This window comes from Salmo salar, chromosome ssa01 (genome assembly GCF_905237065.1).
Source record: "Salmo salar chromosome ssa01, Ssal_v3.1, whole genome shotgun sequence".
Classification (NCBI taxonomy): Eukaryota; Metazoa; Chordata; class Actinopteri; order Salmoniformes; family Salmonidae; genus Salmo; species Salmo salar.
Window position 1 is genome coordinate 22661445 of NC_059442.1, and position 27195 is coordinate 22688639.

Genomic DNA, 27195 nt, shown 5'->3' on the forward strand with positions numbered 1-27195 from the left:
TTTCAATTAACAGGTGTGCCTTGTTAAAAGTTCATTTGGGCCAATCAGTTGTGTTGTGACATGGTAGGGGTGGTATACAGAAGACAGCCATATTTGGTAAAAGACCAAGTCCATATTATGGCAAGAACAGCTGAAATAAGCAACAATCCATCATTACTTTAAGACATGAAGGTCAGTCAATCTGGAAGATTTCAAGAACTTTTAAAGTTTCTTCAAGTGCAGTCGCAAAAACCATCAAGCGCTATGATGAAACTGGCTCTCATGAGGACCGCCACAGGAAAGGAAGACACAGAGTTACCTCTGCTGCAGAGGATATGTTCATTAGAATTAACTGCACTTCAGATTGCAGCCCAAATAAAATGCTTCAAAAAGTTAAAGTAACAAAGACATCTCAACATCAACTGTTCAGTGGAGACTGCGTGAAATCAGGCTTTCACGGTCAAATTGCTGCAAAGAAACCACTACTAAAAGGACACCAATAAGAAGAAGAGACTTGCTTGGGCCAAGAAACATGAACAATGGACATTAGACCGGTGGAAATATGTCCTTTGGTCTGATGAGTCCAAATGTGAGATTGTTGGTTCCAACCGCCGTGTCTTTGTGAGACGCAGAATAGGTGAACAGATTATCTCTGCATATGTGGTTCCCACCGTGAAGCATGGAGGAGGTGGTGTGATGGTGCTTTGCTGTTGACACTGTCAGTGATCTATTTAGAGTTGAAGGCATACTGAACCAGCATGGCTAACACAGAATTCTTCAGCGACACGCTATCCCATCTGGTTTGCGCTTAGTGGGACTATAATACATTTTTCAACAGCACAATGAACCAAAACACACCTCCAGGCTGTGTAAGGGCTATTTGACCTAGAAAGAGAGTGATGGAGTGCTGCATCAGATGACCTGGCCTCCACAATCACCCGACCTTCCTCATGAAGCTGGTTGAGAGAATGCCAAGATTGTGCAAAGCTGTCATCAAGGCAAAGGGTGGCTACTTTGAAGAAATATTTGAATTTGTTTAACACTTTTTTGGTTACTACATGATTCCAGGTGTTATTTCATAGTTTTGATGTCTTCACTCTTATTCTAGTGTAGAAAATAGTAAAAATAAAGAAAAACCCTTGAATGAGTTGGTGTGTCCAAACTTCTGACTGGTACTGTATATGTAAATGGATGAAGAGGAAAAGCACTGACTCAAAAAATCTGTACACACGGTGGGTATATTCTCTATACGACACTAGTAACAAATCTTTATGGGACGGTGAGCCATATGCTCAGTGTTGACCGATGATTAGGCCACAGTGGCTGGCTGGAGGGGTAGTGTGGGGTGGGGTGGTGTGGGCGATGATTCCCCTTATCTGACAGATTCTCCTCCTCGTCTCCAGAGCTCTGCTGCCTCTCCTGCATGGCAGACTGTTTAAGCAGCTGATATGCTTTTGTCGTCTCTGTTCAAAAAACACAAAATGCCCCAGTTAAATATTGACTCAAGACCCAAGTTTCCAACTTTCAGAGGCTGTGTGTTTGATGAGACAACACGCACCGATGGCTGGCTCTTTGGGTCTTCAGAGCAGGGCAGGCTAAACTGTGTACGTAAGTAGTGTACATGCGCACGCCAAGAGGAGAAACAGTTTCCACGACACCATATTCACCCTCCACATTATCGCTGTATCAGGTTGGCTGGCACCCCTACTCAGAAGAGATTGATTTGATTTTCTTTAAATAAAACACTAACTACTTCCATATACAGTGGATTAGGTATCATATTTGACAACTACACAGGCTTCAAAATCAATAGAGAAGCTGAAAGGTCGTAAAATTTGTCCACCATGGTAAATCAACATAATAGCATAGCAATATAGTTGTTTTAATCCCAGTTTTAGGCTAGGAATGTCAAAAGTTGGCTAATGATTGAATACTTTGGACTCTGTGGGCAACAAATGAATGTTTGGCCTTACAGAAATGATTAAACAATGTAACATTTATATGACAAATACAGTGCATTCGGAAAGTATTCAGACCCTATGACTTTTTCCACATTTTGTTAGGTTACAGCCTTATTCTAAAATGGATTCAATCGTTTTTATCTCTCCACATCAATCTACATACAATACCCCAAAATGACAAAGCAAAAACAGGTTGACATTTTTACAAATCTATTAAAAATAAAAAATAAATGAAATATTACATTTACATAAGTATTCAGACCCTTTACTCAGTACTTTGTAGCAGCAGACCCAAGAAGAATTGAGGCTGCTTCAAAAAGCTTGGCACACCTGTATTTGGGGAGTTTCTCCCATTCTTCTCTGCAGATCCTCTCAAGCTCTGTCAGGTTGGATGGGGAGCGTCGGTACACAGCTATTTTCAGGTCTCTCCAAAGATGTTTAATCGAGTTCAAGTCCGGGCATTCAGAGACCTGTCCCAAAGCCACTCCTGCGTTGTCTTGACTGTGTACTTAGGGTCATTGTCCTGTTGGAAGGTGAACCTTTGCCCCAGTCTGAGGTCCTGAGAGCTCTGGGGCAGGTTTTTAATCAAGGATCTCTCTGTACTTTGCTCCGTTCATCTTTCCCTCGATCGTGACTAGTCACCCAGTCCCTGCCGCTGAAAAACATCCCCACAGCATGATGCTGCCACCACCATGCTTCACCGTAGGGATGGTGCCAGGTTTCTTCCAGACGGGACGCTTGGCATTAAGGCCAACGAGTTCAATCTCAATTTCATCAGAACAGAGAATCTTGTTTCTCATAGTCTGAGAGTCCTTTAGGTGCCTTTTGGCAAACTCCAAGCCGGCTGTCATGTGCCTTTTACTGAGTGGCTTCCGTCTGGCCACTCTACCATAAAGGCCTGATTGGTGGAGTGCTGCAGAGATGGTTGTCTTTCAGGAAGGTTCTCCTATCTCCACAGAGGAACTCAAGAGCTCTTTCAGAGTGACAACACCTCCTTGACCAAGGCCCTTCTCCCCAAATTGTTCAGTTTGGTCGGGTGGCCAGCTCTAGGAAGAGTCTTGGTGGTTCCAAACTTCTTCCATTTAACTTCTATGGGCTACATAGGACGCTAGTGTCCACCTGCGGGACATAGCCAGTGAAATATCAGGGCGGCAAATTCAAAACAACAAAATGTCATAATTCAAATTTCTCAAACATACAACTATTTTACACCATTTTAAAGATACACCTCTCCTTAATCCAACCACATTGTCAGATTTCAAAAAGGCTTTACGGCTAAAGCATAGTTAGATTATGTTAGGACAGTGCCAACACAAGAAAAACCACACAGCCATTTTCCAAGCAGGAGAGGGGTCACAAAAAAACAGAAATACAGCTAAAATTAAGCACTAACCTTTGACGATCTTCATCAGATGACACTCCTAGGACTCAATGTTACACAATACATGTATGTTTTGTTTGATAAAGTTCATATTTATATAAAAAAAAAAACATTTTACATTGGCTCGTGATGTTCAGAAAATATTTTGCCTCCAATACTACTGGTGAATCAGCACAACAATTTACAAAAATACTCATCATAAACGTTGATAAAATATTAAACTGTTATTCAAAGAATTATAGATGAACATCTCCTTTATGCAACCACTGTGACAGATTTCAAAAAAGCTTCACGGGGAAAGCACACTTTGCAATAATCTGAGTATGGCGCTCAGAAAAAGACATCTAAAATCATAAATAGCATTAGAAATATTCACTTACCTTTGATGATCTTCATCAGAAGGCACTTCCAGGCATCCCAGGTCCACAATAAATGTTGTTTTGTTCGATAAAGTCCATAATTTATGTCCAAATACCTCCTTGTTGTTTGCGCGTTCAGTAAGCTACTCCAAATGTAGGAAGCGCGCTGAAAATGTCACGACAAAAAGTTATATTTACGTTCGTTGAAACATGTCAAACGTTGTAGAGCATCAATCTTAGGGCCTTTTTAACGTAAAACTTCAGTAATATTCCAACCGGACGATTCCAATGTCTTGAAAAACGTTATGGAACACAGCTACCCCTCACGTGAACGCTAGTAATTGAGGCCATGTCATTCTCTTGGTCATCAGACTCCAGGAGGTCTTGTTCGCTCTCTGTTGACTGCAAAAGCCTGAAACACGTTCTAATGACTGTTGACATCTAGTGGAAGCCTTAGGAAGTGCAAATTGAACCCTAAGTCACTGTATACAGACTTGAAAAACTACAATCCACCTCCTGGTTGGATTTTTTTCGCAGGTTTTTGCCTGCCATATGAGTTTTGTTATACTCACAGACATCATTCAAACAGTTTTAGAAACTTCAGAGTGTTTTCTATCCAAATCTACTAATAATATGCATATCCTACGTTCTGAGCCCGAGTAGTAGGCAGTTTAATTTGGGCACCTCATTCATCCAAACTACTCAATACTGCCCCCGGGCCCAGAAAGGTTAAGGATGATGGAAGCCACTGTGTTCTTGGGGACCTTCAATGCTGCACATTTTTTGGTACCCTTCCCAGATCTGTGCCTCCGCAGATCTGTGCTCTCCGGACAATTCCTTTGACCTCATGACTTGGTTTTTGCTCTGACATGCACTGTAAACTGTGGGACCTTATATAGATAGGTGTGTGCCTTTCCAAATCATGTCCAATCAATTGAATTTACCACAGGTGGACTGCAATCAAGTTGTAGAAACATCTCAAGGATGATCAATGGAAACAGGAGGCACCAGAGCTCAATTTTGAGTCTCATAGCAAAAGAGTCTGAATGCTTATGTAAATAAGCCATTTCAGTTTTTCATTTTTAATACATTTGCAAAAAAATCTAAAAACCTGTTTCGCTTTCTCATAATCAGGTATTGTGTGTAGATTGATGAGGATTGTTTTTATTTAATCCATTCTAGAATAAGGCTGTAACGTAACAAAATGTGGAAAAAGTCAAGGGGTCTGAATACTTTCCGAAGGCACTGTATATCTAAGTATCTGTCCATTGTAGTTGTTGTCTGTAGATATAATAAATGCATGTCACTTTAAGCATATACAGCCACACATTCTTAACTCATTACCTTCAGTTTGTGCTGACAGTGTGTGGTAACAGATAGACAACACTCACTGTTGCCCAGCAGTGGCTCCAGCCATGAAACTGGACTGCAAATGTCTCTTTTCAAAAAATATTTAGCTTTTGATTAGTTGTGATTTGAAACTGGACTGGTTCTGTGGGCTTGCACCCTTGGAGATGCTCACAGATGAAATGCTCAGTATGAAATCTATGCTAGCCAAGTGTTTCTGAGATTCTGGTGTGAACTGGAACCCAGGCCGCTTTCAGCATGCATTCACATCTCGCCTTTTCAAGTATGCTGCTGCATAGCATTGTTTAGAAGATAATGAGAACCAATGGCCGAACTCTAGCTACACCCCGGTGTCCTGACAATTAAACCGCTGCATTATATGGGTGTGAATTATCAATTTGGCCACGCCTCTGCTCTGGCCGGCTGAAAACATGCACTGTTTCTCCAAGATAATTAGAGGAATTGCACAGCTCTTCAGGTGGGACTTTGACCCCAGATTGACCTTGATCATCCTGCCACAGCCATCCATTTAAAAGAGCCCATTATCAGCGGCTGTGAGAGGAAAACAAACGCCACACAAGAACTCTGAATGTAGGGCTCGGCACTGCCTTTTTACCTCCAATAGGAATACTTTCCACGGGGCTCTCGTCCTGGCTGTCCTCTTCACCACTTTGTAGTCCTGTAAGAAAGGGAGCCCCACACAGAGCTCAGAGACAGGGGGAGGCTGGGACTCTGGGTTTCCCTTTGTCTGAATAGAGGGCCCTATGAAGACAGGCTGCCAGGGATTCAGAAAGAGGCCTACGTTAAAAGTGTTGCGATTCTTTGTCATATGAGGGAAGTTTCATTTCAGTATACCGATTGCTCATACTTAACAGAAATGGCACCATTCTACCATTGCTCACATCCCGACCCTCTCTCCGTCTCGCTGGGAAATTACTGACTTTTTTCTGTTTGTGATGTTGTGAAAACTAAACTTGCAATATCTGCAAAATGCTTCTGATTGAAATAGTTCTAGTCTAAAAACACAGGCATCATTGGACAGGGTCATACTCCCAACTTCCCTCATTAGTTTTAGTCTTGACTGGTTACACAGTTCACTATCATAACCTGGAGAGTGATGCATCACTACTTGGACTAGCACATTGGCTACTGTACCAAGTGGCCAGCCAGACATGGTGAGAGAGCAATAATGACCTTGCATTCCTGCGGCGCGGTGCTCCTGAGCAGGTCTGACTGGTTGGACCTCCACATCACTGTCGTAGGGGAATGAGGGAAGGCCACAAGATGACGACTCACTCGCCACCTCCACCGAGGGACACTCCTCACTGGAACGGGACAAAAGTGTCCTCTGCAGCACTTTGGCCTGCAACCATGGCAAATTAAAACCACATTCTAATTGCTTCCACATTGTGAAGGGAGAGTCAAATTGAACTACTACCAATTAAACAAGTAATCTACCAGGCCTGGCTGTAGTACAGAGCACAGCACACATCCTGACAGAGCACTGCACATCTCTCTCCCTCCCTCTTTCTCCCTCTCCCATGAGATTAGACAAGCGCCTAAAGAATGCAATCATCCTCACATTAATGTGAAATACGTTAAGATATCTCCACTTGGCAGAGAGGATAGAGACAAACTGCTCTCTTCCTTCCTCTCCACTTATCTCCTGGGAGACGAGGATACTGTGTGATGACATACAGATTCCTTTCACCGTATCAACCCAGCCATCATCATCATCATCTGAGAGATAGGCCCTCTCTTGTCTTCAAAGGCTGCCTCTCAGCTCAGACGGCTGTTCACAACTTTTAACGAGCACTAATATGAAGGGGATGATCAGGAGGATTTAGACAGAGACAAACTTTAAGTACATGTACAATATTAGTTGTTATAGGCAGGTCATTGGGAGACTGACAGTGTGTACAGGCTTTCATATCCTGAGAGGGGAACAAACACCAACTCCAATCTGATCTCCACTTCAACACTGACAATCAAAAATGTCCTGATCCCTATTCCTGATATTTCTCTTTTTAAATATAGTCAAATGTACCACGGAGCAGAGAGAGCTCTCACAAACCCAAACCACTGCATTTTAAATATCAATGAATGCAACTGTTGGCCCTTGAATACTCAAAGGGCCTCTTTGAGGGTGCATGCGATCTGCATGCTCCCGTTTGTTACAGAGTGGTGAAGGCTGTGTGGCAAGACGTGAATAGAAATTCAGTTTGCTCTCGTGTATGAGAGTGAAGGAGAATAAGCTGCTGTGTGTGTTTGTGAGAGAGAGAGAGCGAGCGAGCGAGCGACTATTTGCACATCATTACAACACTGTGCATATACATACACACATAACATGACATTTGAAATGTCTTTATTATTTTGGAACTTTTGTAAGTGTAATGTTTACTGTTCATTTTTTATTTCACTTTTGTTTATTATATATTTCACTTGCTTTGGCAATGTAAACATGTTTCCCATGCCAATAAAGCCCTGAGAGAGAGAGAGAGACACACTCAAGCTCTTCCTGGTGCACTTGGACATGATGATCAGGATGGCGGCACCTCCCTTCTCTTTGTCAGTTCATATTTTCAAGAGCCTCTACAGCCTCTCTCTGCCTGTCTGTCTTGCGTCAGGAAATTGAATACAAATAAGATTGTTATTTTTCAAAACTGATTATATTACAAGAAATAAACTTATCCTTTGTTGTGAAGAACAAATATTTCCCACTCCTTCATCAAATGTTAAGAGATTAATCTATATAGACATACACATTGATTTGGTTTGTGATACAGTTACATGTGTCTCAGTACCAATGAAAACCCTAAGCACACAAACAAAGAAAGTAACAGAGACGATTCAGGAAGGAAGATGAGATGCTCTTATCTCGATATTTCAGCCTCTGTGGGCCTGGTGAATTGTCACTGTAATTTCATCGGCCGTTTAATTAGGCATACTCTGTTGCAAGGTCAATGAGTAGGGACTTTCAAAGACTCCCGCCTCGGTTGTGAAGACGGTCTAATGCCTGCCTCATTCACACGGGCCTAGGCCACAGCAATACTTCAGCTAATAACAAATTAAAGGCCTGTGTTTTCAGGAGAATAAGCCACAGGATGAAAGGAGTCTGGGCAGAGCCTGTTATTTGCGATTAGTGCATGGGTCAGAGTTTCCCTTCGGTCAAGGTCACCCTGTGTAGTAATCTGATGAATGGGAATCACTATGTTTCACACCCACAGAGACAAAGAGGCCCAAAGTGCTATCGCCTTCTTAACACCGATTGTCCATACAATGGCTGCTATCTTTGAAAGACAATTAACATAAGAAAGCCCCTGATATCGTGTTGTCTGAGGTTTAACACTATGTATCGGTAAAAATGTTTTAAGATATCCTTGTAATGCATGACATGTGCTTGCAGGGCTCTAAATTAACCTTTTCATTGGTAGCAATGGTGTCCTAACTTACAAAATGTAGGACTACCAGAATTCTTTACTTTTATCGATTGAGATATGGCCTCTATATCACACACACACACTACTGTTCAAAAGTGTGGGGTCACTTAGAAATGTATCTACATAGGAATATCTACATAGGCGTACAGAGGCCCATTATCAGCAACCATCACTCCTGTGTTCCAATGGCACGTTGTGTTAACTAATACAAGTTTATCATTTTAAAAGGCTAAGGCTAATTGATCATTAGAAAACCCTTTTGCAATTATGTTAGCACAGCTGAAAACTGTTGTTTTGATTAAAGAAGCAATAAAACTGTCCTTCTTTAGACTAGTTGAGTATCTGGAGCATCAGCATTTGTGGGTTTGATTACAGGCTCAAAATGGCTAAAAACAAATAACTTTGTTAAATAGTACCCGCAAAACACCAGTCTCAATGTCAACAGTGAAAAGGCGACTCCGGGATGCTGGCCTTCTAGGCAGAGTTCCTCTGTCCAGTGTCTGTGTTTTTTTGCCCATCTTCATTTTTATTGGCCAGTCTGAGATATGGCTTTTCCTTTGTAACTCTGCCTAGAAGGCCAGCATCCCGGATTCGCCTCTCCACTGTTGACGTTGAGACTGGTGTTTTGCGAGTATGATTTAATGAAGCTGCCAGTTGAGGACTTGTGAGGCGTCTGTTTCTCAAACTAGACACTCTAATGTACTTGTCCTCATGCTTAGTTGTGCACCAGGGCCTCCCACTCCTCTTTCTATTCTGGTTAGAGTCAGTTTGCGCTGTTCTGTGAAGGGAGTAGTACACAGCGTTTTACGAGATCTTCAGTTTCTTGGCAATTTCTCGCATGGAATAGCCTTAATTTCTCTGAACAAGAATAGACTGACGAGTTTCAGAAGAAAGTTATTTGTTTCTGGCCATTTTGAGCCTGTAATCGAACTCACAAATGCTGATGCTCCAGATACTCAACTAGTCTAAAGAAGGCCAGTTTTATTGCTTCTTTAATCAGAACAACAGTTTGCAGCTGTGCTAACATAATTGCAAAAGGGTTTTCTAATGATCAATTAGCCTTTTAAAACACAACGTGCCATTGGAACACAGGAGTGATGGTTGCTGATAATGGGCCTCTGTACGACTATGTAGATATCCATTAAAATCTGCCGTTTCCAGCTACAATAGTAAATTTACAACATTAACAATGTCTACAATGTATTTCTGATTAATTTGATGTTATTTTAACAGACAAAAAACATACTTTTCCTTCAAAAACAAGGACATTTCTAAGTGACCCGAAACTTTTGAACGGTAGTATATGTTGGGCCAATACTGTATGTTTTAGCTACTTCTGAAACACATGTTGTGCCATAGAAACAAATATGTAACCCTGTAAATTCATTTGTCTATTATAAAAAGCTAAAATGTTCATACAAATAGGTGTTATTGAATATTAGGTTTCTACATTGTGTAAAAAATTATATTTTCCTATGTAGATGCATTCCACTGAACATCTATGTTTGTGACTGATGACATGCATGAGATCAGTCATTCATTCATTACTATGATCAATGATCTCCTGAAGAAGCTATCCCTTTTCCTTTCTTTCTGTGCCCCCAAATGTTTGGATATAGCCTACTAGTAAAGTTATCAGGTTGTTAGCTAGCTAGCTAAAAGAGGTAACATGACTGTACAAAGTGTAAACAAATGACCCGCAAATAATTTTAGAATGGGCCGCGACATGGTTTCTGAATGTAAAATAAGGACCACCAATCCGCCGTTGGAAGAAAAAAATGTTGCGCAGGTAATATGAGTCATGTCTTTTGAACTGTTTGGGCTAGAAACAAGCCGTTTTCACTGTAGTAATGGTACAACCACACAGAAGAGTATAACGGCCAAGTGAAGAGAAGAAATACATAAAGGGTGATGGGTGGTGGTACTTTGATTTTTTCATTGTTGCACAGATAGTACTTTTAAAAACGAAATACTTTGAGAATAAAGTTACAATATTTTGTGAATAAAGTGGCAATATTTAGATAATAAAGTCAACATTTTGAGAATGAAGTCGCAGTTAAATGTCAAGACTGAAGTAGGGGATTTTGTTAAGTGTATGCTTCCCTCGCTCCCTGTTGCTGTGCGCGCCACAGTTGAAATGCCTGAGTTAGATGGCCTGGTGAAACTATACTTTAGAATTGGCTTCAGTAACAAGGAAATCCTTGGTCTTTTACTACATAGTAACCATATTATTGGTATTAGGACCTTGAAGAGGTTGCGCCACAGATTGGATATTTTCAGAAGGAAGGTTTTGTAGTAACACAAGACACTATACAATAGATCTACAATCAAGTCAATCGATCCTCAAGGTGTGAAGCTTAGGCACGCACGACGCCGACGGTAGTACACGACCAAAGGTCCCAAGGCGATATGGCATATGGACACATATGACAAAATTATGTGTGCAACGCCAGGGTTGTGGGTTCGATTCCCACGGGGGCAACAACAAAAAAATGCATGAAATGAAATGTATGAAATGTATGCATTCACTACTGTAAGTCGCTCTGGATAAGAGCATCTGCTAAAATATAAATGTAAAATGTAAATCGTGTAATAATAAACTATATGGTATTGCAATAAATTGCTGCATAGATGCTTTAGCCGTAATGTTATGTCGGTGGAAACCGTGTTACTAAAGCCATAGGTTTTACCAGGTCATCTAAGGCATTTCTACAGTGCACAGCAACATGGAGCCAGGGAGCCATGCAATTAAAACTTCTTAGGGCTCAAATCCCGTTAACGGGATTGATTTGACAACAGTCAGTGAAAGTGCAGGGCGCCAAATTCAAACAACAGAAATCTCATAATTAAAATTCCTCAAACATACAAGTATTATACACCATTTTAAAGATAAACATCTTGACAATCCAACCACAGTGTCCGATTTCAAAAAGGCTTTACAGCGAAAGCACACCATACGATTATGTTAGGTAAAAAAAATTAAAAAAAACATACAGCCATTTTCCAGTCACAAAAAGCAAAAATAGTGCTAACATTAATCACTAACCTTTGATGATCTTCATCAGATGGCACTCATAGGACTTCATGTTACACAATACATGTATGTTTTGTTCGATAAAGTTAATATTTATATCCAAAAATCTCAGTTTACATTGGCGCGTTATGTTCAGTAATGTTTTGCCTCCAAAACATCCAGTGATTTTGCAGGGAGCCACATCAATTTACAGAAATACTCATCATAAACGTTGATGAAAGATACAAGTGTTTTACATAGAATTAAAGATACACTTCTCCTTAACCTGTTATGGCTAGGGGGCAGTATTTTCACAGCCGGATAAAAAAACGTACCCGATTTAATCTGATTATTACTCCTGCCCAGAAACTAGAATATGCATATAATTATTAGCTTTGGATAGAAAACACTCCAAAGTTTCTAAAACTGTTTGAATGGTGTCTGTGAGTATAACAGAACTCATTTGGCAGGCCAAAACCTGAGAAGATTCCATGCAGGAAGTGGCCTGTCTGACAATTTCTTGCCCTTCTTGATTATCTCTATCCATTACAGAGGATCTCTGCTGTTACGTGACACTTCCTACGGCTCCCATGGGCTCTCAGAAGGCGGCAAAAAGCTGAATCGTGGCTTTGCAGGCTCTGGTTGAAAAAAAAGTAGCGCGTTTGGGTAGTGGCTGGTTACAGTACTGTGAGACTCAGGCTCGTGCCCGCGTCGACAGAATGCTTTGTTTTCTTTCGTCTGTTTACCTAAACGCAGATTCCCGGTCGGAATATTATCGCTTTTTACGAGAAAAATGGCATAAAAATTGATTTTAAACAGCGGTTGACATGCTTCGAAGTACGGTAATGGAATATTTAGAAATCTTTTGTCAAGAATTGCGCCATGCTCGTGACCCTTATTTACACTTCGGATAGTGTCTTGAACGCACAAACAAAACGCCGCTATTTGGATATAACGATGGATTATTTTGGACCAAACCAACATTTGTTATTGAAGTAGCAGTCCTGGGAGTGCATTCTGACGAAGACAACAAAGGTAATCAAACTTTTGTAATAGTAAATCGGAGTTTGGTCAGGGCTAAACTTGGTCGGTGTCTAAATGGCTAGCCGTGATGGCTGGGCTATCTACTGAGAATATTGCACAATGTGCTTTCACCGAAAAGCTATTTTAAAATCGGACATATCGAGTGCATAGAGGAGTTCTGTATCTATAATTCTTAAAATAATTGTTGTGTTTTTTGTGAACGTTTATCGTGAGTAATTTAGTAAATTCACCGGAGGTTTGCGGGGGGTATGCTAGTTCTGAACGTCACATGCTAATGTAAAAAAGCTGTTTTTTGATATAAATATGAACTTGATTGAACAAAACATGCATGCATTGTATAACATAATGTCCTAGGGTTGTCATCTGATGAAGATCATCAAAGGTTAGTGCTGCATTTAGCTGTGGTTTTGTTTTTTGTGACATTATATGCTAGCTTGAAAAATGGGTGTCTGATTATTTCTGGCTGGGTACTCTGCTGACAATCTAATGGTTTGCTTTCGCTGTAAAGCCTTTTTGAAATCGGACAGTGTGGTTAGATTAACGAGAGTCTTTTCTTTAAAATGCTGTAAAATAGTCATATGTTTGAAAAATTGAAGTTTTCGGATTTTAGAGGAGTTTGTATTTCGCGCCACGCCCATCATTGGATATTGGAGCAGGTGTTCCGCTAGCGGAACGTCTAGATGTAAGAGGTTAATGCAACCGCTGTGTCAGATTTCAAAAAAGCTTTACGGCAAAAGCACACCATGCGATAATCTGAGTACAGCGCTCAGCCACCAAGTCAGAAATAGCATTATAAATATTCACTTACCTTTGATCTTCATCGGAATGCACTCCCAGGAATCCCAGTTCCACAATAAATATTAGTTTTGTTTCGATAAAGTCCATATTTATGTCCAAATACCTCCTTTTTTGTTTGCGCGTTCAGTTCACTATTCCAAATGCACAATAAGCTCAGACGAAAAGTCAAACTTTCATTACAGTTCGTAGAAAGATGTCAAATGATGTATAGAATTAGCTCATGGCATTCTGCCAGACACCTGGTTCAAACAGCTCTTATTCTCTCCCCCTTCACAGTAGAAGCCTGAAACAATGTTCTTAAGACTGTTGGCATCTAGTGGAAGCCTTAGGAAGTGCAATATGACCCCACAGACACTGTATATTGGATTGGCAATCACTTGAAAAACTACAAACCTCAGATTTCCCACTTCCTGGTTGGATTTTTTCTCAGGTTTTTGCCTGCCTTATGAGTTCTGTTATACTCACAGACATCATTCAAACAGTTTTAGAAACTTGAGTGTTTTCTATTCAAATCTACTAATAATATGCATATCTTAGCTTCTGGGCCTGAGTAGCAGGTAGTTTACTCTGGGAACAATTTTCATCCGGATGTGAAAATAGCGCCCCCAAGCCATAAGAAGTTAACCAGATACCCTACCTTAATCTGGAAATATAACTGCGACTTAATTCTCAAAATGTTTACTTTATTCTCAATATTTTTACTTCATTCTCTAAATAAAATGTAAAGTCTTCAAAATGAAATGTTTAATTTACCATTTGGATTTAAATTTGTTAAGTTAAATTGACTTTATTCTCAAAATATTGCCACTGTCTAAATATTGCAATTTAATTTAGACTTTATTCTCAAAGTTTCGACTTTATCCTTGTATTTCAAGTTTTCAAAGTACTATACGTGCAAAAAACCTAAACTGGTACCACCACATATCCCTTTTTTTCCTCACTTGGCCCTAACACTCTTCCGTACAACCATGATGCTAACAAATATACGCTCGCTTTTGTCTTTAGGGCACTGGTGCTCCCAAATTAAAATTCCAGGTCGCAAAACAATATTTTTAGAGCATATGCAACCAAATTGGTAGCACTTTAGAGCCCTATGTGCTTGCAGCGCATGATGACTGCTTCAGTAACAAGCCAGAAGTGGAAAAAACCTGCGATTCAAACCCCTGGAGTCTGTACTGTATGTAAAAGCAACTGTACTAGTGTATTGTGAGATGCATACCTTGGTGCTATAGGAGGCATTGTGCGGCAGTAGCAGTGGAGTGAACAGCTGGACGAGGCGCTCGGTGGTGAGGACACGGTGGTCCTTCAGCAGAAGGGTGTGCTTGAACCAGGGATCCCACAGAGGAGCAGCGTCAGGTGGGAGACAGGAGCTGCAGCGTGGAGGACAGGGGTGGAGACACACACAGCATCGTGAGGAACACAGGCCTGTTGTCTGAATGGATATGTACCATAGTAAGATACAACATAAACATCTTTCCTTACAGTGAGATAATGTACTTATACTGTCTTATCTATATACTGTAAACACTTCACACATCATGTTCTTCATGTTTTTTGCTCATTCATGCATGTATGGTGAAAAACCTTGTAGATGGAAAGAAAAACACATGGTACACAAATAAAAAGTGGTATAGTTTGACATCTTGATATATTGAAAAGAATTGCAACTTAACTGATATTTGTGAATGGAAGTTAACCTAACGACACATAAGTTGGCTACATACTGAGAAAAAGTCAAGCGACCACAGTAGGGTATAAAACATATCAGGATACTTTATTTAGCAGAGCATATCAGAGCTTGGAGCTATGGTTCAATGTGGAGCTCCTGATTATCAAAAGAAACCAAAGTCACAGATAGTTTAATTTGCTCATCACATTCTCTCTCACACACACACACACACACACACACACACACACACACACACACACACACACACACAGAGTTAGGCTACTGCTGGAGGTTACACAAATTACCTTCACATTTGTGGAGGATGGAGGCCAGTTCACGGCCATTCGATCCAATCTCAACCTGTTCTAAATGTGTTCTCACCCCCGACATCTAAACTCCACTCTAACTGTCAAGAAAAACACACAGGAACTAATCTGCTCTTTGTCTGAAACATGGAATTCCTCTTTGAATCAGTTCACTTTTCATTTCGATGGTAAGATTGGTCTATTGAACTTGGTCACTTGTAGAGCACTGATATCTCTGGTCTGAATGACTCAATTATAGCTCACATTTATTACAGGAACAGAGAGTTCAAAATATCCCCATCTTAACTCACTCAGGCTAGTTGCAAGATTTAGCAAATATAACACTGAGGGACCCTGAAACAGCAAGACCAATTGAAACTTTTTTCTACATGTGATCTTATTGCACATATTTGCCATATTGAATAATGATTAAGTAATTATACAAATTAATATCAATCCTAATTTTCTCTAGAAAAAAATAACAAGGACGCAAAGAAACCTGACAACTAGGTGACAGTAGTTCTGATCAATCTGGCAAAAAGGACATCATTGGGCAAGATGTTATTTCCTTTCCTGCTTTCGATGGCAAACACTTATTGATACATGTTTTTAGATCTTTATCGTGTACACAAATGGAACATCACAAGACAAGATGTCACTTTAGTTTCAAATGCCACATAGCCGTTGAATTTACCTGACTCCCAAAAGCCAGAACAACCATGATTAAGCTGCAAAGTGCGGTTATTATGACAATCCAGTGTCTTTCAAAAACCCTTAGAACCCAAGATGTGCTGCAATGACACTTAAATTAATGACACTTCATTTAGAAGTGAGAGCCCTTGGCGGCAGGATAATACATTTTCCTCCAGCTCCACAAACACTGGTTGATAATGAAAAGAATTGCAGCCAAACTTAAGACCAATATAATTTCTAATGAAGGAAAGCTTACCTGACCACTTTTTTACATTTGCTATCACCAACTAATGAGACCCAGTACACATTTCTTTCTCTTCTGTGGAATAGTTCTTCGATGCTCTCCAGTAGATGGAAGAACACCTGGCTGGACAGCCTAAAATAACATACAGGTCAAATGAACACACAGAGACAAAATGGCTGATGGATTTCAGATTTTTCCAGTTCATTTGATTTCAACTTGGTACTCAAGGTATGCTTGTACTTGAGGTGTAGGTGTTACAGGAATGTCCTAATGTGTGTGTAAGAGATTAAGGTACTATGGTAGCATTTGAATTGATTGACATGTTAACCAATGTCAGAGATGGGCTCAACCATTCAATTCAATGTCAATTTATGCACCAGGCAGGAAAATAAAGTGCCTCAGCACTGGAAACATAAAAATGTTAACTAATAAACAGAGGGGTTTATAAACAGAGAAAAACTGCTTCATAACTTACATAAAAGTCATACCATTTCAATATAACACAAGGTGGCTGCCTCAAAATCTACTTTAGGGCCTGGAAAAAACACATTGACTTATAAAAAACACCAGTTTCAACCAAATTCGAAAGCTAACATAGCCCAACCTCCGAGTCCCAACAAGAAATTACCCAAATATGATTTCTTTTGGTGGGAGATTTACACTTTAAGCTGTCCATGTGAGGGTATGAGAAAAGGTGCCTAATGCATGTGGATTTTGGGAATCCATTTCTTTCCTGAGCATTAAGCTCTGGGTGTCCCCCATTGAATTCCCCAGAAACCCCAGCAGAAATCCTGAGCCACCCAACACAAAAGGGGCAAAAATAATTTATGACAATCTATAATGGGCTCTGGGGTTAGGGGTCAGCAAACAATTGCTCCTTCCTTTTTGCAGGTTGTTTCCTGGTAACATCCTGATTAAGCTGGCAGCTTGAATTATATCCATGACATTCTGTAGTGCACCATCCATCTGCACTAAGTCCTCTTCAATGCAACTGAAGTAGCTTGGGCAAAAGCTCTGCCCCCCCCTCATAGTTATCTTTCTCTCCACGTTATTTGTCAGTGCTCTTCAAAAAAGGGACCTTTTTACAAAATAAAAGAGAATTTGTTGTGTGCACCAAACCTCTCCGTATTGTTGTGAGAGCTTCATCGCGAGGTCTCAAACCACACGTTTGGTGTGGCTGTGTGTGTCTCTGAGTCTCGACAACATCAGGAGTGCATTGTTAGTACGGATGAAAGGGTCAGACTCTTGGGAGCAATATTACACTGACACTGCATACAGTGGATATTTCACCATGATATCCAACATGTAATGGTCTCACATGAGTGATTGGTGTCTTTCAGGGTACTTCTTTTCACACACAATGAAAATTGAAAATGCTGGAAAATACTACTAGTTGTATCAATGGTTTTGACCTGGTGGAGCAAATAACACTACAATAAATATAACTATTAACTGTAAGAACACACAATAACTGTGACCTGACACCACAAGAACAGTATATACTGTGTCGCTAGGTGAATTTAAAATATTGATTGGGGACGTTCTTACTGAGGAATGTAATTGTTCAAATCAAAGTTTATTTGTCACGTGCGCCGAATACAACAGGTGTAGACCTTACAATGAAATGCTTACTTACAGGCTCTAACCAATAGTGCAAAAAAGGTATTAGGTGAACAATGGGTAAGTAAAGAAATAAAACACCAGTAAAAAGACAGGCTATATACAGTAGCGAGGCTATAAAAGTAGCGAGGCTACATACAGACACCAGTTAGTCAGGCTGATTGAGATAGTATGTGTAACAGTGTAGGTTCCGTCCCTCTCTTCGCCCCAACCTGGGCCCGAACCAGGGACCCTTGCACACATCAACAACTGACACCCCACGAAGCATCGTTACCCATCGCGCCACAAAAGCCGCGGCCCTTGCAATGCAAGGGGAAACCCTACTTCAAGTCTCAGAGCGAGTGACGTCACTGATTGAAATGCTATTAGCGCGCACCACCGCTAACTAACTAGCCATTTCACATCGGTTACATATGTACATGTAGATATGGTTAATGTGACTATGCATATATGATGAACAGAGAGCAGTAGCATAAAAGAGGGGTTGGCGGGTGGTGGGTGGCGGGACACAATGCAGATAGCCCGGTTAGCCAATGTGCGGGAGCACTGGTTGGTCGGCCCAATTGAGGTATTATGTACATGAATGTATAGTTAAAGTGACTATGCATATATGATAAACAGAGAGTAGCAGCAGCGTAAAAAGAGGGGTTGGGGGGGGCACACAATGCAAATAGTCCGGGTAGCCATTTGATTACCTGTTCAGGAGTCTTATAGCTTGGGGGTAAAAACTGTTGAGAAGCCTTTTTGTCCAAGACTTGGCACTCCGGTACCGCTTGCCATGCGGTAGTAGAGAGAACAGTCTATGACTGGGGTGGCTGGGGTCTGACAATTTTTAGGGCCTTCCTCTGACACCGCCTGGTGTAGAGGTCCTGGATGGCAGGCAGCTTAGCCCCAGTGATGTACTGGGCCGTACGCACTACCCTCTGTAGTGCCTTGCGGTCAGAGGCTGAGCAATTGCCGTACCAGGCAGTGATGCAACCAGTCAGGATGCTCTCGATGTTGCAGCTGTAGAACCTTTTGAGGATCTCAGGACCCATGCCAAATCTTTTTAGTTTCCTGAGGGGGAATGGGCTTTGTCGTGCCCTCTTCACAACTGTCTTGGTGTGTTTGGACCATTCTAGTTTGTTGTTGATGTGGACACCAAGGAACTTGAAGCTCTCAAACTGCTCCACTACAGCCCCATCAATGAGAATGGGGGAGTGCTCGGTCCTCCTTTTCCTGTCGTCCACAATCATCTCCTTAGTCTTGGTTACGTTGAGGGATAGGTTGTTATTCTGGCACCACCCGGCCAGGTCTTTGACCTCCTCCCTATAGGCTGTCTCGTCGTTGTCGGTGATCAGGCCTACCATTGTTGTGTCGTCTGCAAACTTAATGATGGTGTTGGAGTCGTGCCTGGCCATGCAGTCGTGGGTGAACAAGGAGTACAGGAGGGGACTGAGCACGTACCCCTGGGGAGCTCCAAAATGGCGCCAGAATTACGGGCGCCCAACCAATTGTGCTATTATGTGTTTTTTTTCGCTTTATTTGTAACTTATTTTGTACATAATGTTTCTGCCACCATATCGTATGGCAAAAAAAGAGCTTCTGGATATCAGGACAGCGATCACTCACCTCGGATTAGACAAAGATTGTTTCTACAACAAGGAGGACGCACAAGACATTCTCCGAACACCCCACAGGGCCGACATCCCCGTTATTTGCAAGAGGAAGCGACGCAGGTACAGAGGACAAAGAGCCGGATGCCTGGTCAAGACCCGGAGAAGGCGAGTGGGAAAGCTGCCGTTACCGTCAATACTACTCGCCAACGTGCAATCATTGTACAATAAATTAGACGAGATACGATCACGAATATCCTACCAACGGGACATGAAAAACTGTAATATCCTATGTTTCACGGAATCGTGGCTGAATGACGACATGGATATTCAGCTAGTGGGATATACACTGCACCGGCAAGATAGAACAGCACACTCCGGTAAGACGAGGGGGGGGGGCGGTCTGTGCATATTTGTAAACAACAGCTGGTGCACTAAATTTAAGGAAGTCTCTAGATTTTTCTCGACTGAAGTAGGCCACACTACTTGCCTAGAGAGTTTTCAGCTATACTTTTTGTGGCTGTTTATCTTACCACCTGATAAAATAATGATATGTTTAAAGATAAATGATTAAATAATTCTACCCTGAAATCTAACTATTAGTGATATAGTTTATGTAGCATGTATAATGAGTAATTCAATTGTTAAACATAAAGTTCTAGCTAGGTTGGACTAGGATAAGAGAGGAATGTGTGTGTGTGTTTAAGAAAACACCGAGAACCATTAACCTATGTTTGACCTGACCTAGCTAGAACTCTGAGAGTAGATGATATGAGAGGGAGTAGCCCTCAAGGTTTCCCTAATCTCGGAGGAATGGAACTGTCGGCTGGGTAGTGATATACATTGTTGAGAACTCTGGAGAAGAAGATAATTCTCCTAAAAGTTTGTGTGTATGTGTGTGCGTAAAGAAGGAGCCTGGTACAAAATAGAGGTCTTTGTATATGAACTGGAGAGTGCCCTCGTGAATAAACATTTTGACTATTGTAAACTGGGAATTCTGTCTGTTTTATTTTAACCAGAACTTTACAAATTCTGGGTTGCAGACTGAGTAGATTAATTGGAGTTTATGAACATTGATAACAAGATTTAATAACACCACCACAGACAGATGCTGGCACTAAGACCGCACTCAGTCAGCTGTATAAGGAAATAAGCAAACAGGAAACCACTCACCCAGAGGCGGCGCTCCTGGTGGCCGGAGACTTTAATGCATGGAAACTTAAATCAGTTCTACCAAATTTCCATCAACATGTTAAATGTGCAACCAGAGGGAAAAAAATCTAGCTCACCTGTACTCCACACACAGAGACGCGTACAAAGCTCTCCCTCGCCCTCCATTTGGATAATCCGACCACAACTCTATCCTCCTGATTCCTGCTTACAAGCAAAAATTAAAGCAGGAAGCACCAGTGACTCGGTCTATAAAAAAAGTGGTCAGATGCTAAACTACAGGACTGTTTTGCTATCACAGACTGGAACATGTTCCGGGATTCTTCCGATGACATTGAGGAGTACACCACTTTATCAATAAGTGCATCGAGGACATCGTCCCCACAGTGAATGTATGTACATACCCCAACCAGAAGCCATGGATTACAGAATATTTGTGTTGTGCTGTATTTTACTGGTTTTGTATTTGAAATTGCATAAGCTGGGATACTTTGAGCCCAGGGTCTCTTTTCACAATGGGGACTCCCTGCTTAAATAAAGGTTAATATACAGTGCCAGTCAAAAGTTTGGACACACCTACTCAAAAAAGTGTTATACAAATCTAAATATATTTTATATTCTTCAAAGTAGACACCTTTTGCCTTGATGACAGCTTTGCACAATCTTGGCATTCTATCAACCATCTTCACCTGAAATGCTTTTCCAACAGTCTTGAAGGAGTTCCCACATATGCTGAGCACTTGTTGGCTGCTTTCCCTTCACTCTGTGGTCCAACTCATCCCAAACCCTCTCAATTGGGTTAAGATCGGGTGATTGTGGAGGCCAGGTCATCTGATGTGGAGGCCAGGCCTTCTTCCTTTCCTGTGGCGGTCCTCATGAGAGCCAGTTTCATCATAGTGATTAATGGTTTTTGAGACTGCATTTGGAGAAACATTAAAAGTTATTGAAATGTTCCTGGATTGACTGACCTTCATGTCTTAAAGTAATGATGGGCTGTCGTTTATCTTTGTGTTTTTGAGCTGTTCTTGCCATAATATGGACTTGGTCTTTTACCAAATAGGGCTACCTTGTCACAACACAACTGATTGGCTCAAAAGCATTAAGGAAATAAATTCCACAAATTCACTTTTAACAAGGCACACCTGTTTACTGAAATGTATTCCTAGGTGACTACCTTATGAAGCTGGTTGAGACAATGCCAAGAGTGTGCAAAGCTATCATCAAGGCAAAGGGTAGCTACTTTGAAGAATCTCAAATATAAAATATATTTTGATTTGTTTTAACTCTTTTTTGCTTACTACATGATTCCATATGTGTTATTTCATTCTTTTGATGTATTCACTATTATTTTACAATAATAGCTGTGCCCAAACTTTGACTGGTACTGTAAATCTACTTGAAAATCTATAGCAAGACCTGAAAATAGTTGTCTAGCCATGATCAACAACCAATTTGACAGAGCTTGAAGAATTTTGAAAACGGTATAGTCGCTGCCACAGGTGCTTCTACAAAGTATTGACTCAGGGGGATGAATACTTATGTAAATTAAATATTTATGGATTTAATTTTCTATACATTTGCCAAAAATTCTAAAAACATGTTTTCACTTTGTCACTACGGGGTGTTGTGTGTAGATGGATGAGCAAAAATATAAATTTAATCCATCAGGCTGTAACACAACAAAATGTGGAATAAGGGGTGTGAATACTTTCTGAAGGCACTGTATATGTTGACTTTTTCCACATTTTGTTAGGTTACAGCCTTCTTCTAAAAATGTATTAAATAAATAGAAATCTTCAGCAAACTACACACAATACCCCATAACGATTAAGCGAAAACAGGTTTAAAGAAAAGTTTGCAAATGTATTTATAAACAGAAATACCTTTTTTTGCATTAGTATTCAGACCCTTTGCTATGAGACTTAAAAATGAGATCAGGTGCATCCTGTTTTCACTGATCATTCTTGAGATGTTTCTATAACTTTATTGCAGTCCAATGGTGGTAAATTCAATTGATTGGACATGATTTGGAAAGGCACACACCTGTCTATATAAGGTCCCACAGTTGGCAGTGCATGTCAGAGCAAAAACCAAGCCATGAGGTCAAAGGAATTGTCCGGAGAGCTCCGAGACAGGATTGTGTCGAGGCACAGATCTGGAGAAGTGTACCAAAACATTTCTGCAGTATTGAAAGTCCCCAAGAACACAGTGGCCTCCATCAGTCTTAAATTGAAGAAGTTTGGAACCACCAAGACTCTTCCTAGTTCTGGCCGCCCGGCCAAACTGAGCAATTTGGGGAGAAGGGCCTTGGTCAGGGAGGTGACCAAGAACCTGATGGTCACTCTGACAGAGCTCTAGAGTTCCTCTGTGGAAATGGAAGAACCTTCCAGAAGGACAACCATCTCTGCAGCACTCCACCAATCAGGCCTTTATGGTAGAGTGGCCAGACGGAAGCCACTCCAGTAAAAGGCACAGGACAGCCCACTAGAAGTTTGTCAAAAGGCACCTAAAGACTCTCAGACCATGAGAAACAAGATTCTCTGGTCTGATGAAACCAAGATTGAACTCTTCGGCCTGAATGGCAAGCGTCACGTCTGGAGGATACCTACAGTGAAGCATGGTGATGGAAGCATCATGCTGTGGGGAAGTTTTTCAGTGGCAGGGACTGGGAGACTAGTCAAGATCGAGGCAAAGATGAACTGAGCCAAGTACAGAGAGATCATTGATGAAAACCTGCTCCAGAGCGCTCAGGACCTCAGACTGGGGCAAAGGTTCACCTTCCAACAGGACAATGACGCTAAGCACACAGCCAAGACAATGCAGGAGTGGCTTTGGGACAAGTCTCTGAATGTCCTTGAGTGGCCCAGCCAGAGCCCAGACTTGAACCCAATCGAACATCTCTGGAGAGACCTGAAAATAGCTGTGCAGTGACACTCCCCATCCAACCTGACAGAGCTTGAGAGGATCTACAGAGAAGAATGGGAGAAACTCCCCAAATACAGATGTGCCAAGCTTGTAGCGTCATACCCAAGAAGACTCGAGGCTGTAATCAATGCCAAAGGTGCTTCAACAAAGTACTGAGTAAAGGGCCTGAATACTTATGTAAATGTGATATATCCGGGGGGGTATTGTGGGGTATTGTGTGTAGATTGATGAGGGGAAAAAACAATTAAATGTTTTTTTTGAATAAGCTGTAACGTAACAAAAGTGGTAAAAGTCAAGAGGTCTGAATACTTTCCGAATGCACTGTATTCTTATTGTGTACATATTTCCATAGTCACTATTTTTTTCAACTAATTTGTATTACTTATTTTTTAATACTGAGATAATTATACTGCTCCATTGTAATACATTGAGGAGAGCTTGCAAGTAAGCATTTCACTCTACCCTATACATCAATATCCTGTGCACGTGACAAACTTTGATTTGATGAGTACAACACGACATCCCTGTTTGAAAGCCTAGACTCCAGCCGTTATTAGGAGTATTGAAGAAAACCAAGTGTATTTCTGTTCTCTACTCCCTTACCCAGGTCACACCAGGAGGAAATAAAATGGAATAATGGAATGAATTGCCAAGGCTTGTTTTCCTGCCTGGGAGCTGAATGGGAAGAGCGATATAAACTCTAACCTTGACGTTGAGTGAGGTGGCGTGGCGCTGGAGACAGGCTGCTCTGAGCTTTACATCAAAGCCTTGTTTTTCCCCTCATACACAGGGCACCATGTTAACAATGGAGAGCTCAGATTCTCCCCTTCCCATCACCACCACCACAAGCAACCTCCCTACAGATTCTCGAAGGGGCACAGTGGAACAGTTCAATAGAGTACACAATAACAAAACACAAACATGAATTGTTCAGTTTCTGGGTAGAATAATTTGTTAGTTTGATTTATGTTCCATCCAAATAATGAATTGATCTGCCACAAAAATAAAAAATAAATGTTAAAATAGTTGGGACGATGAAAAATGCCTGTATTTTTGTGGCCTTGGAAAACATTTGTAAGATACAAGATAATATAAGGCCTATGCATTGAGGAATCTACACAATGCATTGCAAAATCCAAATCACTTACAAGCTACAGTTGTTTATAATACTGTACATATACATTTGAGTTTCACCCCCCAACAGTTACTAGTCTACCAACACATACAGTATACTGAGAACTATCATAACACATATAGAGGAAAGCTGTTTATTACAGCTAGGTCTATAGACTACAATCAGACTTTTTCAGAGGACAGTAAAGGTCTGGATTGATGGACGGAAATGCACACTCCCTTCACAGTGAAATCCATCCCAAGCGATCCTTAAAAATCAGAGGACACCAAGTGCTGGATTTCTTAGTGTGAGTGCCAGTCCACATACCCACCCTCCAGAACACTCTATGAAGCCACAAATATCCTCCTCCACTCGGACTTCCTGAGGTCTCTCAAGCAGAAAATTGCTTGGTTACAGCATTATCTTGGATTATGGCAATAATGTTTGTCACGGGTCCTAAACCCTCCCTATAAATTGCGCTGAGGCTAAAGCCTGTGCTGTTGAGCTGCACTGAGTGCGGTGGGTCGCGTGGAGCGTGACTCCCATCATCCTCTCTGTCAGCTGCAGATGTGGCACAAGTCAACAGTCTTGAGCATAATCCCCAGTACAGCCTACTTACGCAGCCCATTTCAGTTTGGCCACTCTGGAACATTCTAAAGGAGAGCGGTAGCTTTGCTGCTTTAGCTTGCCCCTCTGATTAATTCACTCAACAATAAACTGCCCAAATTAAACAGATAGTTAGACTGGGAGGAAAATGTAGCAAATTGTATCAACAATGAAAAGAACAGTGTTTGTTATGATGGCTGATATAAGAGGTCGCCTCGATTGAATTTCATCAAATTAATTGACAGCTCACGTTATTTCCAGTTTAAGGCAAAACTTGTAACGTAATGTAGCGTACGTAACTCATACATACCTCTCCGATGGCATTTCTTAAGACGTGGATTCTCTACTTGGTTCAGATCTGTTCCTCGGTTCTGGAGTGTCAAGTGATTCTTGACTGTGTATGCTGATGCTGTGGAGATCCCTGTCCCTGCGTGTAGCACTCCTCTGGTGGGCTGTCTGTCCGCCTGCTATGGCCGTCTACATAGACCACATTCTGCGGTACCTTTGGTACCTCAGCCAGGTCAAACTCCGTCAGGGAGATTGACAGGTCACTCCCACTCCTGGTCACTGACAGCTCGACTGGAACTGGATATACTGAGGTGTTCACTCCTCTCTGAAAACACATACACAACAGGCTATTTAAATCACTGTGTATATAGAGCATTATTAGTATAATATAATACAAATTATTTTAGCAATTTCTTAAAAATAACACACATTTCAATCAAATTGCTAATAAATAAAGTACTAGACAGTACAGTGAAGCAATGGAGAACATACAGAGTCTGGATATCTTCTAGTATGTAATTTCTTTCAGGAATAAGATGACTAACCTGGCACATCTTGAGATTATTTTCCCAAGTCAGTTTGAGTCGGTGATCTTTGCAGGACTCTCTCCACCTTATTTTTTTTATGCTATCCTGGTGGGCAGACCCTCTACCGAGTGTATTCTGCAGGTGAATTCCTGTCAGACATATGGCTGATATTGCTGGGATGATAGGCTATTCTTCTCAGGCCTCGTCAAGGTCACTCGAGGTGTAGGAGGTTGTTAATCACCTCCAAAAGGCACACTGTTATGCTGGATGGAACCACTGCCGCCACCCTTTCATGTTTGTCACTCAAATTACAGCCGTCGGGGGAATCGTTTGAGCCTGAAATGTCATCTGATAAACGCGCTCCGCTGTCGGCAACAACCTCTCTGGAAACTTTGGAGTCCTTCAAAAGGCCACTTTGCCGGTGTTCCGAGGCACGTGAGCGATGATTGGGGCGAATGATGCTCGGCTTCTAGTAAGTGTACACTTATGGTGGCATCTTCAGCCGTGGACTCTCTGGAAGTCTGTCGACCCATGAAGATTACAGATGGTTGGTATAAACCCCTGGCATGTGGGAAGGGGGAATCACCCCGAGGATGGCCATGTAATACATCTCCCTGAAAAACAGGAAATAACCAGGTGCATACAGGTAGATTCATGGTTACTCAATGTCAAATAACAAAATGCTAATAAATAGCAACGCATTTTTGAAGATCATTTGTTAGGAATGAAAGTGTATTGTGTAACTCGAATTAAAGTGAAAATTGACTGCTACTTGATATCATTATGCTCAAATAAAATCCTGAAGAGCAAAATGTTTCTAGTCACAGCCCCCCTTCCAATTTCAGCTATGCAAATTCCAATGGCTATGGTATTATAATTAAATTGGGATATAATCAGAAGTACCATTAACAAGTAGACAAGATTGGCAAAATAGCATCAAATGGTCAAGGATACCCTCCATTCACAAGGAGCAGAAACAGTTTGTGTTGGTATAATACTGCTCTTACAATTTTCTGCTTGTATTATTCAGTTTATTCTCCTTAAATGCGACACTTGCAAATCCAGTTATAAGGGCTTTTTCCAAAACCCCCCCCCAAAAAACAACTCTGAGTGTTTT

At 41.2% G+C, this 27195-nt stretch overlaps 1 protein-coding gene across 1 annotated transcript in view; it reads right to left on the reverse strand.

Annotated features, from left to right (window-relative positions):
* Window positions 1-1095: 1095 nt before the first annotated feature.
* LOC106577674 (centrosomal protein kizuna) overlaps window positions 1096-27195 on the reverse strand; it is a 35319-nt gene continuing 9219 nt past the window's right edge. Inside the window, exons 3-8 of the mRNA XM_014156144.2 lie at window positions 26097-26692; window positions 25574-25876; window positions 14542-14692; window positions 6222-6390; window positions 5644-5706; window positions 1096-1442 (exon numbers count right to left, since the gene is read on the reverse strand). Of these exons, the coding sequence (XP_014011619.1) occupies window positions 1249-1442; window positions 5644-5706; window positions 6222-6390; window positions 14542-14692; window positions 25574-25587 (591 nt within the window). The 5' untranslated portion in view covers window positions 25588-25876; window positions 26097-26692 and the 3' untranslated portion in view covers window positions 1096-1248. The remainder of the gene's footprint in view (window positions 1443-5643; window positions 5707-6221; window positions 6391-14541; window positions 14693-25573; window positions 25877-26096; window positions 26693-27195) is intronic.